This window comes from Loxodonta africana, chromosome 7 (genome assembly GCF_030014295.1).
Source record: "Loxodonta africana isolate mLoxAfr1 chromosome 7, mLoxAfr1.hap2, whole genome shotgun sequence".
Lineage (NCBI taxonomy): Eukaryota > Metazoa > Chordata > Mammalia > Proboscidea > Elephantidae > Loxodonta > Loxodonta africana.
The window spans coordinates 93727449-93742705 of NC_087348.1; the positions used below are offsets into that span (position 1 = coordinate 93727449).

The 15257-nt window shown below is 43.6% G+C and overlaps 1 protein-coding gene across 1 annotated transcript; it reads left to right on the plus strand.

The window, feature by feature from the left end:
* The first annotated feature begins 267 nt into the window (after positions 1–267).
* On the plus strand, positions 268–1913 carry GVQW3 (GVQW motif containing 3). Its single transcript, XM_023538908.2, has one exon. It carries the CDS (start codon positions 768–770, stop codon positions 1398–1400), a length of 633 nt encoding a protein of 210 aa, XP_023394676.2. The 5' UTR covers positions 268–767; the 3' UTR covers positions 1401–1913.
* The last annotated feature ends 13344 nt before the right edge of the window (positions 1914–15257 follow it).

A 15257-nucleotide genomic window follows, 5' to 3' on the forward strand; every position in this document is an offset into this window, starting at 1 on the left:
CCGCCGCTGCTGCACCTCCCGCCCGCCCGGGACGCTGCCGCCTCCTTCCCACAATGCACCGTGGCGCCCGGGGGTGCCCTCTCTTCCCTCAGCCTTCCTTCCCCGCCCCCCTGCTTTCCGCCGGCGTCTTCGCTGGCGGAGACGCGGAGGCGGGGCCTGACGCGCGGGGCCGCCGCAGTGCGCCTGCGTACGGCCTAACTCTCGAGGGGACGGGATTTGCGCATGGGAGTTTGTCCCTCGGGACTCTAGAGCCTGCGATCTCCAGGCAGCTGCGGTAGGTTTGGCGTGCGCGGGTGTCCGCTGATGTGGGGCGAGCTTGCACGTTACATCACCGTTGCGTCTCTCTTTACTTGCTTAAGTTGCCACCACTTAGTCCTCTATTACACAAATCACCATATACTCATAAGGGCCGGGGAATCCCGACGACCTTGGTGATTGACTTGCAAACTTCCGGCAGAGCTGCGTGCACGGGTTGGACGCAGACGTAGATTGTAGGGAATTTCATTTTCTACAGCTTTTGCAGCTACTCTTTGGCTCCTTTAGCTTCTCAGAGCAAGCTTACCCTACCTCGACTGGAAGTTGAGGAGCAAAAACTCCGAAAAGCAATTTACTCTGTGTTGTAGAGTGATTTCCAGGTAATTTTCCTGTGAGGCTTACAGAGGAGCAAGAATAGCGACACGATTCTGCCCGCGGCCCTGTAGAAACTGGCCCTGTCTTCCTTTCACAGTCCTGGCCTGTTAACGTTCCTGTTTTGCTTAAGTACCAAAATGAGTGACCGCTATTTAGAACAAAGGATTAGCATCAAATTTTGCGTAAAATTGAACAAGTCTGCAAGTGAGACTCACCACCTTTTAAAAGAAGCTTATGGGGATGAAGTTATGTCAAGGGCCAGAGTTTTTGACTGGCACAAAAGGTTTAAAGAAGGGCGGGAAGATGTTCGAGATGATGCACGAAGTGGTCGTCCGGTCACTCACCGGACGGATGAAAATATCCAGAAGGTGAAGGACTTGGTTTGTTCAAACAGGCAGTTAACCGTGAGGATGATGGCTGAAGAGTTAAATTTAGATAAAGAAACTGTTAGACTCATTCTGAAAGAAAACTTGAACATGAGGAAAGTGTCTGCAAAAGTTATATCGGGTATTTTGAAGGATGAGCCTAAACCTCAAATACTTGACTTTCAGTCTAATCTTTCAAAGGAAAGTAGAAAAAATAGCTCATCTGTGAGGAAAAAGATAACAATGTCTGAAACATGGAGTCATCTACAAAGCCAAGCTGGTCGAGAAGTGCCTCTGCCAGTACCCCATCCCAGAATCCAATACCCTGCCAGCCAGCTTCTGCAGGCTTCATCTTCAGCAAGTCTTTCCACCAGGGTAACTCAGGATTGGTTCACACCATGGTGAAAGGAATGTGAGGTAGCTGAGCTAGAAGGCTGCCTCCATGTTAAGCACCTTCATGTGTTGCTCATCTATTTTCTCTTCTCTACCACCTCTCCCTGTGTGTCATGGCTTCCTAGTTATTACTCTTTGGTGGACTGTTGGACCATTTTCTTTGTTGTTCTCCAGATCTTTGAAGAACTCTTGGCTGTTGACTACGTGTTCTCGATATCTTTTGCTTAACAAGTTTGGATCTCCTCACTGCCCAGACCTTAGCTTTCTGTGGTTTCACTGTTCCTTGGTTCTCAACCGTCTGCCTTAGGGGATCCTGCCAGTGAGAGGTGGAGACAGTACCCCTGGATGTGTATCTCTGTGCCCAGGGAGGCATGCTCTTCTAGAAGGACCACAAAGAAGGTCTGCAGTTCCAGCCTGCTTTGCAGTCAGGGCCTGAGGTATGGTACAGAAGGCAGTGGCATGCTGACATAATGAGCCATGCTGAGCCTAAGGACTGATCTGGCTCAGATGACTCAGTGGGAGCCTCTTGAAACTGAGGGGTTGGCCACCAGTACTAATCTACTCATAGTCCTATGCCTCACAGAAGAGCTGGGTTTGTTTCATTCCAGTGCTTTGAACCCCACACTCAACTGGGTATCCCCTCTGCTGCAAAAGGAGGATCTGGCCCTGGGAAATACAAATCAAGGAACTGGGCCTAGACTGTGATGTGTGGGGAAGGTGGTCAGGTGATATTCTAGACCTTGAATTAAGGGAGTTGGCTGCCTATGTATTGATTACCACACAGCAGCCTGTTTCTAGTGATTGACACTCACATTGTCAGGTTTTTTTGTTTTTAGTATTTGCTGTTTTTAGAACACTGCTGGATATTAATGATGCAGTTATGAAACAAGATCACCAAGGACTAAGTGGATTTCATGGATGAGGTGGTCCTTGAACTGAGTCCACAAGGAAGTGTGAGTCTTTGACAGGGGGTGAAGAAATTAGGGAAAGCTTTAGGCAGGTTGAATAGCATGAGGCTTTGAACTTGTGTCAGTAGGAAAATGATGGTATTATTGGCTGAAATCATGAAGTCTAAAAGGGAAATAATGGTGTTGCAGGTGAACAATTTGGAATAATTTGCTTCCTCTCCTCAGTCCCCAACAGTATGCCAGTAGTTTATAAATTTCTTCTCCTGAGTCTGTGAATAAGTTAATAATAACCTACTTATTTGAGTATGTAATTTTCCCATCCAACCCAAAAAAGCAGTCTCTACAAGTTCAGACTCTCTCTTCCTGCCTCTCTGCCAAGATTTATGGGCTAGAACTTGTCCTAAGTGGATGTCAGGCATTACCACGTAGACTGGAAATATCTCAGAATGCCTGATAGAGGTTGGGGAGTGGGAACGGCATTTGAGCCAGATTCTTTTTTTTTTTTTTTTTTAATTGTGGTTTAGGGGAAAGTTTACAGAGCAAATTAGTTTCTCATTGAACAATATACAAATTATTTTGTGACATTGGTTGCCAACCCCACTGTGTGTCAGCTCTCTCCCCTTCTCCATCCTGTGTTCCCTGTTTCCATTTGTGCAGTTTTCCTGTCCTGTCCTGCCTTCTCGTTTTTGCTTTTGGGCTGGTGTGCCCATTTTGTCTCATATACATGATTGAACTATGATGCACATTCCTCGTGTGTGTTATTGTTTGCCCTATAAACCTCCCTAATCTTTGGCTAAAGGGTGAACCTGTGGAGTGACTTCAGTACCGAGTTAAAAGGGTGTTGGGGGCCATACTCTCGGGGTTTCTTCAGTCTCTGTCAGACCAGCAAGTCTGGTCTTTTTTTTGTGAATTTGAATTTTGTTCTCCATTTTTCTCCAGTTCTGTCTGGAACCCTCTATTGTGATCCCTGTGAGAGCAGGTGGTGTGGGTGCCAGGCACCACGTAGATGTTCTGGGCTCAGTCTGATGGAGATTGTGATCCGTTAGTCCTTTGGACTAGTCTTTCCCTTGTGTCTTTGGTTTTCTTCATTCTGCTTTGCTCCAGCTGGGTTGGGACTAGTAGATGTATCTTAGATGGCCACTTGTGGGCTTTTAAGACCCCAGATGCTACTCACCACAGTCGGACGTAGAACGTTTTTTTCATAAACTATGTTATGTTAATTGAGCTAGATGTCCCCCCACTTTCTATGTTTTATCCAAAGATTTTTACACATAATAGCCCCTATTATTTAGGAAGGAAGTAAACAGTATTGGTTCATAGTAGGAAACGAAACCAAACCCATTGCTGTCGAGTTGATTCCAACTCATAGCAACCCTGTAGCACAGAGTAGAGGCCCAACAATTATTCAATTCAGTTACTTTTAGTTCTGTTTTTTCAGTGTCTCTGCCCCCTTCAGAAAATTACTAGTTCTCAACTAATACCTGTCAGTTTTGAGGCAACTGAAAGCGAGATCTTGTCCCACAAACAAAACATACTGTGCAAGAAAACTATTAAAGCAAGCAACAGCTTCCACCTACTTAGCGATTTCTAGACTTTCTGTTTCAGGACTCGTAAATCAGGTGCAGCCCTGGGTTCCCCACAATCTTTTGCCATTAAGGACATTGTCTTTCAGGAACAAAACCCCCACAGCTAGCTCTTGCAGCCTTGTTGCTGAATATATTAATCCTTGCTTAGGCTGGTAGTAATTGTTGCACAATTGCGTGCTCTGGGTCCAGACCAGGATCCCGCAACAGTATTTACAAATATTATCTTCGACTGGAAGAGATCCATATTTATGCCTGTTACCAGGAAAGGTGATCCAACCAAATGCAGAAATTGCCAAACAATGTCATTAATACCTCATGCAAGCAGAATTTAGCTGAAGATCATTCAAAAGTGGCTGCAGCAGTATATCAACAGGGATTCAGAAGAGGACATGGAACCAGGGATGGCAATCCTGATGTCAGATGGATCCTGGCTGAAAGCAGAGAATACCAGAAGGATGTTTACCTGTGTTTTATTGACTACGCAAAGGCATTCAACTGTGTGGATCATAACAAATTATGGATAACATTGTGAAGACTGGGAATTCCAAAACGTTTAATTGTGCCCATGAGAAACCTGTACATACATCAAGAAGCAATTGTTCAGACAGAATAAGGGGTGTGTGTCAGGGTTTTATCCTTTCACCATACTTATTCAGTCTGTATGCTGAGCAAATAATCCGAGAAGCTGGACTGTATGTACAAGAATGAGGCATCAAGATTGGAGGAAGACTCATTAACCTCATTATGCAGATGACACAACCTTGCTTGCTGAAAGTGAAGAGGACTTGAAGCACTTACTGGTGAAGATCAAAGACCACAGCCTTCGGTATGGATTACACCTCAATATAAAGAAAACAAAAATCCTCACAACTGGACCAATAAGCCACATCATGATAAATGGAGAAAAGATTGAAGTTGTCAAGAATTTCATTTTGCTTGGATCCACAATCAACACCCACGGAAGAAGCAGCCAAGAAATCAAAAGACGCATTGCATTGGGCAAATCTGCTGTAAAAGACCTCTTTAAAGTCTTGAAAAGCAAAGATGTCACCTTGAAGAATAAGGTGCGCCTGACCCAACCCATGGTATTTTCAGTTGCATCGTATGCTTGTGAAAGCTGGACAATGAATAAGGAAGACTGAAGAAGAATTGATGCCTTTGAATTGTGGTATTGGCGAAGAATATTGAATATACCATGGACTGCCAAAAGAATGAACAAATCTGTCTTGAAAGGAGTACAACCAGAATGCTCCTTAGGAGCAAGGATGGCGAGACTGCATCTTACATACTTCGGACATGTTGTCAGGAGAGAGTAGTCCCTGGAGAAGGACATCACAGTTGATAAAGTACGGGGTCAGCGGAAAAGAGGAAGACCCTCAACAATAGAGTGACACAGTGGCTGCAACAATGGGCTCAAGCATAATGATTTTAAGGATGGTGCAGGACTGGGCGTTGTTTCGTTCTGTGGTACATAAGGTCGCTGAGTTGGAACCAACTCGCAGCCCCTAACAGCAACAACAGTCTTCAACTTATAACACAGAGGTCTTGAGAGAACTCATTTCTGGAGTTTATTCCAGTCCTGTGAACAGGGCTGGAGTAACCCTGCCAGAGATGCTGGACCAAGACTTATGTTGGAATGTCAGGTACCAGAAGCAGTGTTGGCCTAGACAGATTTTGGACCTAGAGCAATGGAAGCAGGTAATCGGGAGAGAGAATTCAAATTGTCCCAAATGGCTGTAATGAATAGGACATGGTTTATTAACCTTAGATCATCCCGAGTAATAGGTTGAACTACTGCCACAGCCCATTGCTCATTTGCGGGGCTTCCCAGAAAATGTCCAATGAGATAAACTCTAGGATACCTCAGATTTGAGGAAAGTAAAATTACTGCCCTAAGACTCATACAGAGAAACCATTCTCAGAACCACTAAATCCAAGGCTAGAATATGATTTCCTAGGAGTATGCCGAGCAGGAGAATTCTCACATAAAATTACCTGTTACGTACCCACCTACAGGAATTTTGTCCTGGCTTGTACCTTGCTGAAAGGAGCCCTGGTGAACAGTGGTTAAAGTGCTTGACTGCTAACCAAAAGGTCAGTAGTTCAAACCCACCAGCTGCTCCATGGTAGAAAGATGTAACAGTCTGCTTCCATAAAGATTACAGCCTTAGAAACCCTATGGGGCAGTTCTACCCTGTCCTGTAGGGCCACAATGAGCCAGAATCCATTCATTGGCAGTGGGTTTGGTTTATGTTTATACCTTGCTTCCCAGGCCTCTTGAGCTCCTGATCCTATAGTCTCAGGGATCCACCCGCCCATGCATCATGCCCCAGGCATTTGTCCTTGGCTTGTCTCAGGCCTTTCAATTTATTCACCACCAGTTTGCTCTTCCTCTGCTCTTTGCCTCGTGCTTGGACCACACCTCTTGTACTTGCTTTTGGCCCCTTCGTTGTGCTGATCCTTGCATTGCGCTTTTGTTCATGGTTTTCCACTCAACTCACAACTTCTCTCTCTGATTTTTGGATTCCTCTTCTAGCCCCTTACCTCAGCGTTACAGTCTTGAGTAAGGAAACTGTTCCAGCCCTGGTCCATGTTACCTTCCTATCCCCAAGAGATGGGTGAAGCAACATGGGGGTACGTGCTCTTGTTTTTGTTTTTTATGAGGGGCATGCAAGGGGAAGAAAAAGCTCCTTCCCACCTCTGACTCAGCCGTCTGTTCCGCTCTCCAGGGACAACCAGAGTTAACCAATTTCTTAAGGGGGCAGTTTGGTTCCCTTTGGTACTCAAGCATCATGAAGTTTCTCATATAACATCCAAACACCATTCTCCCAGCAACTATATCTTCCCTAGCTGGAGAAGCTCTGCCTAATCATAAGACATCAAGCCCGGCTGGCTGTGGGATGTCAGAAGAGCTGGCCACCTGTAAACCGTGATCATAATACTCAAGCTCAACAGGCATTGAATCTCTTTGGCCGTCAGATTTCTCCCCCACCTCCATCCCCTGTTCTGATTCAGGATCCACATGAAATGTTATATGGCACAGCTGAAAGTCCGGGAAGAATAGATCTTTGGGCAGATCATCCCATCACTGATCTTATCCAGTTCACCCACCACGCATTGCTTCACACCCCCTAGGTCCGTCTGTTGTTATGTGCCATGGAGTTGATTTCAACTCATAGCGACCCCATGGGACTTATAAACCCCCATAGAATTTTCTAGCCTGTAATCTTTATGGGAGCAGATCACCAAGTCTTCTGCAGACCCATTGGGTGAGTTTGAACAACCAGCCTTTCAGTTAGTAGCCAGGTGCTTAACTGTTGCACCACTAGGGCTCCACCTGCCCCAGTGGTAAAGATCAAAAACAGAAAAAAAATGTTCACCCATCTTTGACTTAGAAAAACATGTAGATGGTTGTGCAGTCTTCTGAATTCAGGCTCCTGGCTCTGAATCCTCTTTGAAATGTTTTTCCAACATTATTGGAGAAGTATGTGTCCCTAGGCCTGCTTTCCAGGCCCTTTCTATCAGATCCATTTCTCAGTCTAAGTCCAGACTTGGCCATTGGAGATACTCAGATAAACTTGGATGCTAAATGACTTGAGGACACCTAATAAAGGAGTGGGGTACTCCTGGAGAGCTATCTGTCAGTGACCTCAGCATCACAGTCACTGCTCAGCCGGCCTGCTCTTTGCTAACGTTGCCAGCAAGACTCCCCGCTGTCCTCCCATGGGATTAGGTCTCGCCAGGGTCCCCTGTGGCTCAATTAGTAGGAGCCTGCCTTTGCTGCTGGAACTGTATACGGTACCTTGCCTTCTCCAACAGATTCTTTGGTTGGATTAGACCTCCCATGTTTTACCAGGTTTTTACATCCTATCTGAGGCCATCCTCCCATATTTATGTTCTTACCCTGTCAACCCTCTTACCTCTGACATATCAAGTATTTGCAAATCCTATCCCAGTTGCATCATCCTTCTCCCAGTGTTACTATCCAGAAACAAAAAATCTGTAATAAGAAAATTCAGTACCTTCAGGGACCCACTTAGGTCTAGTGCAGGAGTCAGCTAAATTTTTTCTGTGTATTTTAGACTTTGTGGGCTACGTGTTCACTGTCGCAACTGCTTAACTCTGCCATCTTAGTGCGAAAGCACACATAGGTAATACAGAAACAAATGAGCGTGGCCATGTTCCAGTAAAACTGAGTACTGAAGTTTGAATTGCGTATAATTTTCACATCACGAAATATTATTTTGATTTTTTTCAACCATTTAAAAATGTAAAAATCATTCTTAGCTTGCGGGACCTAGAAAAACCAGTAGCCAACCAGACTTTTCCCGTGAGGTATAGTTTACCAACCCTTAGTCTAATATATATATAATGTGTCTATAAAAATGACAGATAATTGTTCCTTTTCTGTCAGTAACATTGTTAATGACAAGTTATCTGGCAGTGTCTGGTAACGTGCTATACAGAGCTTGTGGAATACTGGAGGGAATCCGCGTGGAGCCACATGAGTGAATTACAGCTGAATGAGTGGCCATCCTGACGGTATTCTGGGTCATAAAATGATGTATGTGCTGTTTTTGATTTAAAATGGTATCACCCAAACCGCCAGCTATACTACTCCGTTATAATGTCTCAGAAACAATTTTAGCAATACCGAAAATGGTGCCAAGGTGCAACCAGCGAGAAAACGAACTGAAGCTACTTCCAGAAATGCCTTGACCATGAGTAGCATTTGCATAAGTTTATGCTGTCACCTATGAAAGTTACTTCTTTGGAGGTGACAAAATACAAGTCTATTTCTTGGCATGCTTGTAAAATACAAATATAATATATATATATTCGCACCTTGCAGCTGGTGCTGAGGTATGTCCTTTTAGGTGTGTGTATTCTTCCCCTAAAGAGAGCTTTATTGTGTCACCTTCATTTAAACTGATCTTCCAGTGTTAAAGTAGAATCTCAGGATTGGACAGACCTATACAGGGGCACCTAATCCAGCCACTCATGTTTCCCTTGAATCCAGGAGTGACTAAACCCTACAGCAGCTGAAAAACTGCATCTGAAAGAAGATTCTGTGTTAATTCGTTCAACAAAATTTTATTGATGGCTGTCTGTGCCAGACACTGTGTATTGTGCTGGAGTACAGCAGTGGGCCAAACAGACAAGGACCTTGGATGTAACAGTCTGAAATCTAATTATATTACTCTTTGCTTTTGCAAAACTTGTATGTGCTCACACCAACTTATTGTTAACTGCATACCTGGAAATAGGTGTGACCTTTGCCACATACCTTTGCACTCTGGTCATGATGCCCTTCTAACTGCATTAATAATTTGAGGACTGTATGTTCCACTTAGATTTTTATTATCAATTGGACAGGTCTATGTTGGTAGACAAACATACTGGCAATGTTGGAAGTGTAAATTGGCAGCAGTTTTCTGAAAGGCAATTTGGCAGTATCTGTCGGGAGCTTTAAAAATGTTTATACCCTCTGATCCTCTCATTCCACTTCTGGGAATCTGTCCTAAAAAAATAATCTAAAATGTGGGTAAAATTTATGCTTTAACAATCCAGAAGTTCAACAGAAGATTGGTTAAATAAACTTCAGTATGACTATTCAGTAGACTATTATGCAGTCATTATAATGTGTATGAGGTGTATATAACAGCATGGCAAAATGCTTATAATGGTAAGTGAAAAGAGTGATATACAAAATTGTATGTGCAGTAAAACCTGTGAAAGCCTGAACCTGTGTAAGGTGGAAACCTGTTAGAGGAGGAAAACTCAAATATTTTCCACTAAAGCGAGTGATAGAAAAGTGGTGAGACTGCACCCAAAGGTGGAAAACAAGGAGCTGTATAAATTTGAAAATGTTTAAAAATGACTGGAAATCATATGCCGACTCTGGGTGGTTGGATTATAGGTGATTTTAAAAATTACCTTTTTAAGTGTTTTTAAAAACTTTTTTTAATGCATTTAAAAAATACTTCTCCAAAGTGTCATTACTTTTATCATCAGAATGAAATAATAGCACAGAAATTGGCAGCATAGAGCACAAGGCAAGCCACTAGTTTGGTCCATGAACAATTAATGGGTGGGTTGCCTTGGAGACTGTATGATACTGTGTTGATAGAAGGAGTTGTACAGAAGGGAAAAGGCCTGCCACAGAGGAGAAGGAGGTAAGACCAGAATCCCTACCAAAAAAAAAATACAGGAGAAGGTGCTACGAGTTGCACACTACTGGCAGGCCCGGGTAGGTAAAAGAGCACTCACGAATCAAGTACCTTCTAACAAATGGAAGGAAAGAGTATAAAGAACTCGTTTGGTAAAATGAACCCCTTTTGGACTTCACTCCCACATCATCTCATTGAAAATTAATTTCCAAGATGGATTTTATTCTAATCAACTCTGTGAAGAATCCTTGAGTCTTCTGTATAATTTCTTTACGTAGGAACGGCTTTCAACACTCCAAGCCTACCTCCTGCCATGCTGGGAGACTCACGGATGTACACTGGAGTACTTGATATTCTGTGTTGAGACTACCACACACATACCATGAGTCATTGTGATGTTATAGTGCACCAGACTGGTTTGTGAATGTTATTTTGTCAGCATCCAGAATTACTGTGCTTTTATGTCTGAAGAATAATGTGGGATTTTTAAATGAGAAATGAAGTAGCTAATGCTTATCCATAGACGTAATTTTTGTTACACTGGGAAAGTGTGTATGTAATTTTTGCTTTAATAAAATGTTTATCGTTAAAATGCCAAAACTGTCTCCTTGGTGGAATTTCAAACCTCCAAATGAGTTATCGTTTTTAGGTACTGTTGTGTCAAATCCGACTCATAGTGACCCCAAGTGACAGAGTAGAACTTCTCCCATAGGATTTCCTAGGCTGTAATCTTCATGGGGACAGATCACCAAGTCTTTTCTCCCTTTGGAAAGCAGCTGAGCACTTAACAATTATGCCACCAGGGCTCCTTCAAATGTACACGAGGTAAATACATGTTTTATGGGCAGATAGAGTAGATTTGTCAAGCTGGAAGAGGTATTCAGTATGTAGATCTAAGTCCTTTGCTGTATAGAAAGAGCAAAAGAGTAAGATTTGGGTTTTAATCCCTGCTCTTTAACACCTAACACCTATGTGACTCTGGACAGTCTAACAGCTGTGCAACTAAACTAGCTATGTGACTTCAGGCAATTCGTTTCCCCTCTCTGAGCACTTCAATTCATCAGTAAAAGCAGAATAAAAACAGCTGTTCCATGGAGGAGTTTATTCAACAAATATTTATTGAGTGCTATGTATCTGACGTTGTTCTAGGCACTGAGGATATAGCAGTGATCAAGACAAAAGAATCTCATGAGCTTACGTTTAAGTAGAAGAAACAGACAAAAAATAAATGAGTAAAACTATAGTATGTCAGATAGTGATCATTAGTTACGAGGCTGACCTTGAATAATATGTATGCAGTTCCTGACACAATCTCTGGCATGTAGTAAGTGCTCAGTAGATCGTAATTGGCTTCTTGAGTCTTCCTAACAGGCCCTGAATTACTGTACAAAATGTTAGTAACCCACAAAAAGTCTTCTGCCAGTTCATCTGGCCTAAACACGTGTGTGCTTAAGAAGACAAAAGAATTCTTGGAATTGTGTTTTGTATTTCCTGTATGGCAGATTAATCAAAGTGATGCCTTAACACTTGATAAATGACCTTTTCTGAAGTGAGTTGGCAGAGACTAGATGGAGGTGTTAAGTCCACGAAGACAAACACATAGTGTCATTGCTGTTTAAGCAAAGCAACTAGGAGATTTAATGACTGTTTCTCCTGGAGAAAAAATACATGCCCTGTGGCATGTGCCAGAGACTTGGAGAACTGGGCAGACTGCAGCACTAGAAGGGGACTCACGACTTCATTACTTAGGAGAGATGGGGACATTGTCAGAAAGCCGGCCAGGGAAAGGAGGGCTTAACTCTTATAATTTGTATTTTTGCCCACTGTAGAAGAACTTGGAAGTTCAGAAATGATTTAAAGAAGCTGCCGAAAGTTCACTCCTAGGATTCAGGTCTTTCACAGACTCATCACTCTATCTTAGCTTCCTTTCAAAATCATCCAGTTAACAGTCATTTATTGGATTCCCTCTTTGGGGATTCCTTCTTTGTACAAGGCACAGGAGGTCCCGTGGTTGCCCTAAGGGAGTGCCCAGCCTTGTGGGAGAAGGGAAAGGGCCAGAGGTGGAGAGATACACCAAGAAGGAGCTCCTACCCAAGAATGTCAATCTTTCTCAGAGGACCAGCTGTAAGAAACAAGCTACTGTAAAGAATTTCGGGCAAAAAGTTGGAATCATCACAATTAGAGTACTTGCGGAAATGAGAGAGTGGGGTATGAAGAAGCAAAACATGCAATGGTACCTTGTGGCCTCTTGGCCATGCCATCCCTAGCTCCTCTTACTTGAAAGGGCTCTGAGCTCCGTCAACAAGGATTCAGATGTATCTCTCAGAAGGAACTGCATGTTAGGCTGTTGACCAGGACCCATGAACCTGGCTTTAAGAACCTAATAAATGAAAATTCAAAATTATAACCCAGATTTAAAAAAAAAAAACCAAACCTGTTGCCATCAAGTCGATTCTGACTCATAGCGGCCCTCAAGGACAGAGTAGAACTGCCCCATAGAAGTTTCCAAGGAGTGCCTGGTGGATTCGAGCTGCCAACCTTTTGGTTAGGAGCCGTAGCTCTTAACTACTTGAACTGCTGACTTTTTGGTTAGCAGCTGTAGCTCTTAACTACTACATCACCAGGGTTTCCACATCCTGGATTAGGTGAGGAAATCGGCCCATGGAGTTTGAGTGACTTTTCTTGAATCACACATCTAGCTGGTGGCAGAGCCAGGGTAATAATGAAGGACCTTGAACCTTACTCAGTCCGGTGAGTTTTTTCCATTACTCCGTTGGTAATAATTTGCTTTACTAAAGTATATTCTTAAAACAGCTTTAAAATAGTCACCCTTGATACATTTAGCAAATATAATTTACCAACAGTCGATTTACATGCAGTTTTTGGGGAACATATTTATGGCATAGAAGGTGGTAGGGAGGGTTTTTCCAAATTTCCCTGGGGTGCCCAGGCCCCCGGTCGTTCCAGAAGATGTGTATTCATAAGCAAATGTTGAGATTCTGTCATTTGGTTTTTCCAGATGTTCTTCCTAAGTAATGTATTATGTTTTGGGTTTTTAATATTTCTCATATGCATTTTTTTAAAATCAGGTGACATAAATCCTAATAAAGTTCTCAACTATCTTTGCTGTCTCAGATTTCCAAGTATGTTTATATTTATGACACAGCGTCTGAAGTCATGAATACTATCACATAATTAGGGCTTATATTCGCAAGCTCTAGTCTTATGTTTCTAGATGTTCTGAAAATTCTTGACACTTCACTTATAAATGCCACTATATACTGTGCCATGACATTCCCATAGTAACATGTATTTCAAACAGGAAAACAGAGGAAGCCCCATGGAAGGAGGGAGTAGGTTTCAAATGCAAAAAGTCATCAAAAATAGCTGAGTACATAAGACACAGGTAGGGAAAAAAAGAGGGGCCTGTAAATTCTATTCTAGATTGATGTCCCCTGGAAAGAGAATATCCTGCAGGTCCCCCTTAGGGGCTGGCAATATCCACTACCCACCAAGTGGCCCCGGCTTGGATGCAGACTTTCTCTGACCCTTACTTCTAGTCCGGTCTGTGTCTTTTCCAAGCATGTTAACCGTTTGTACCACCCAGGGACTCCTGCCTGCACATATAGGTAAAGTACATTGAATGTGGCATTGACTGTGCATATGGCAGGGGTTGGGGTTTCTGTTTTTCATGAGTGCCGTTTATTTCTCTACCCGAGGCCCCCACAGACATCAAGCTTTTTTGTGACTTTTCTCACCCTGGGGTAAAGTTTTTCCAGACTACTTTTCCTGGAAGGGGCTGTGCTTCCAATCTCGGGGCTTTATGCAAGGAGCTCAGTTCCAGCTTCATCCCTTGCCCGGGACGGAAGCCCCATCTCCTACTCCTTGGTGTACAGTGTAACTGTCTATATCCCACAGCTCTGAGAGCCTGTACCTAAGTCTGAAATCCTTGTGGATTTCTAAGGCACATCACCTGTCCACTGTTCTGGCTTTGAGCTCCTTTTGCTTTTCTGACATCTAGAGGTTTCTCTTTATACTTTTCAGCTTGGGCAATAAAAATATAACACTTCTGTTGTATTTTATCCAGAATCTCCATGTGTCTGTAGCAGGCCTTGAGATAGAAGACCCATCTATACCAGTATATAGTTAGCCATGTTTCTGGAAGTTGCCAGATCAGAAACAATAATTCTGGTAGGTAGACATACATTGTCCCCATTTTATAGATAAGAAAGCTGAAGCTCAGAAAGGTGGTCTAATTTGCCAAAGCAATACAACTTTAAGTGGAGAGGTAGATTTTGTATTCAGTCTATTTGTCTCTAAAATTCCATGTAAGGCATCCAGGCATCTTAAAGGTTGCCCAGTACCTCTGGCTTCTCTCCATTTTTAGCCTGTATAGATAATTCACCCCTGGCATTTTGCTGGAGCAAATACTCTGAAAAGGATTCTTTCTGCTTCCTAGGTAAGGCTGTTTGTGGGAGAAGGGGAAGAGGTAGAAAGCAAGCAGAAGAAGCCAGGCTCTCTTCAGCCTGGTAGGAGCATTTGGCTGGGAAGATGGGAGAAGTGACAGGCATTTCTGCCACTTACCCAGAAGCATCCCCAAGCTCCCCCCTGAGGTGGACAGTGAAGGGGACATACCAAGGGCCCTGTATATTGTCTTTGGCCTGCCTCTGGAAGAAGGAAGCTGGGGCCTTGGCAGGACTTACGTGTGTTCTGCAGCAGACGGGGCTCTGGCATCCTCCCAGACCTCTCTCCTCCCTCCTTAGGCTTGGAGCACTTCTTGTCCAGTGCATCTTGCACAGAGCCTAGTCCTGAGTAGGTGCCTTGCTACAGTGTGGTATGAGCTTAGACCTAAGTGAGGGAAAAGAGGCACTGCAAGTATTTACAATAGAGTGATTTTAATGAAGTGGGCTGGTCACACAGGTGATGGGGTAGAGGACAGATCTATCCCAGAGATTAGCAGAAGCGGGAAACCACTGCCACCCATAAGCCAAAGGGATAGAGAGAGGAGGCAGTGTCACCAGGGCCCAGGGCCCAGGTCACTTATCAGAATCTTGAACCAGAGCAGGCCTGTCAGTGGGAGCAGGGGCCTCTACCTACGAAGGAGGCTGGGAAAGCAAGTCTCAGTGGTGGGAAGTGTTGTTGTTGTTAGTTGCTGTTAGTCAATTCCTATTCATGGCAACTGCAGGTGTGCAGAGTAGAATGTGT

What these genes read in the sequence shown, in the direction of transcription:
- GVQW3 (XM_023538908.2), top strand. Translation starts at nt 768, where the DNA reads ATGAGTGACCGCTATTTAGAACAAAGGATTAGCATCAAATTTTGCGTA.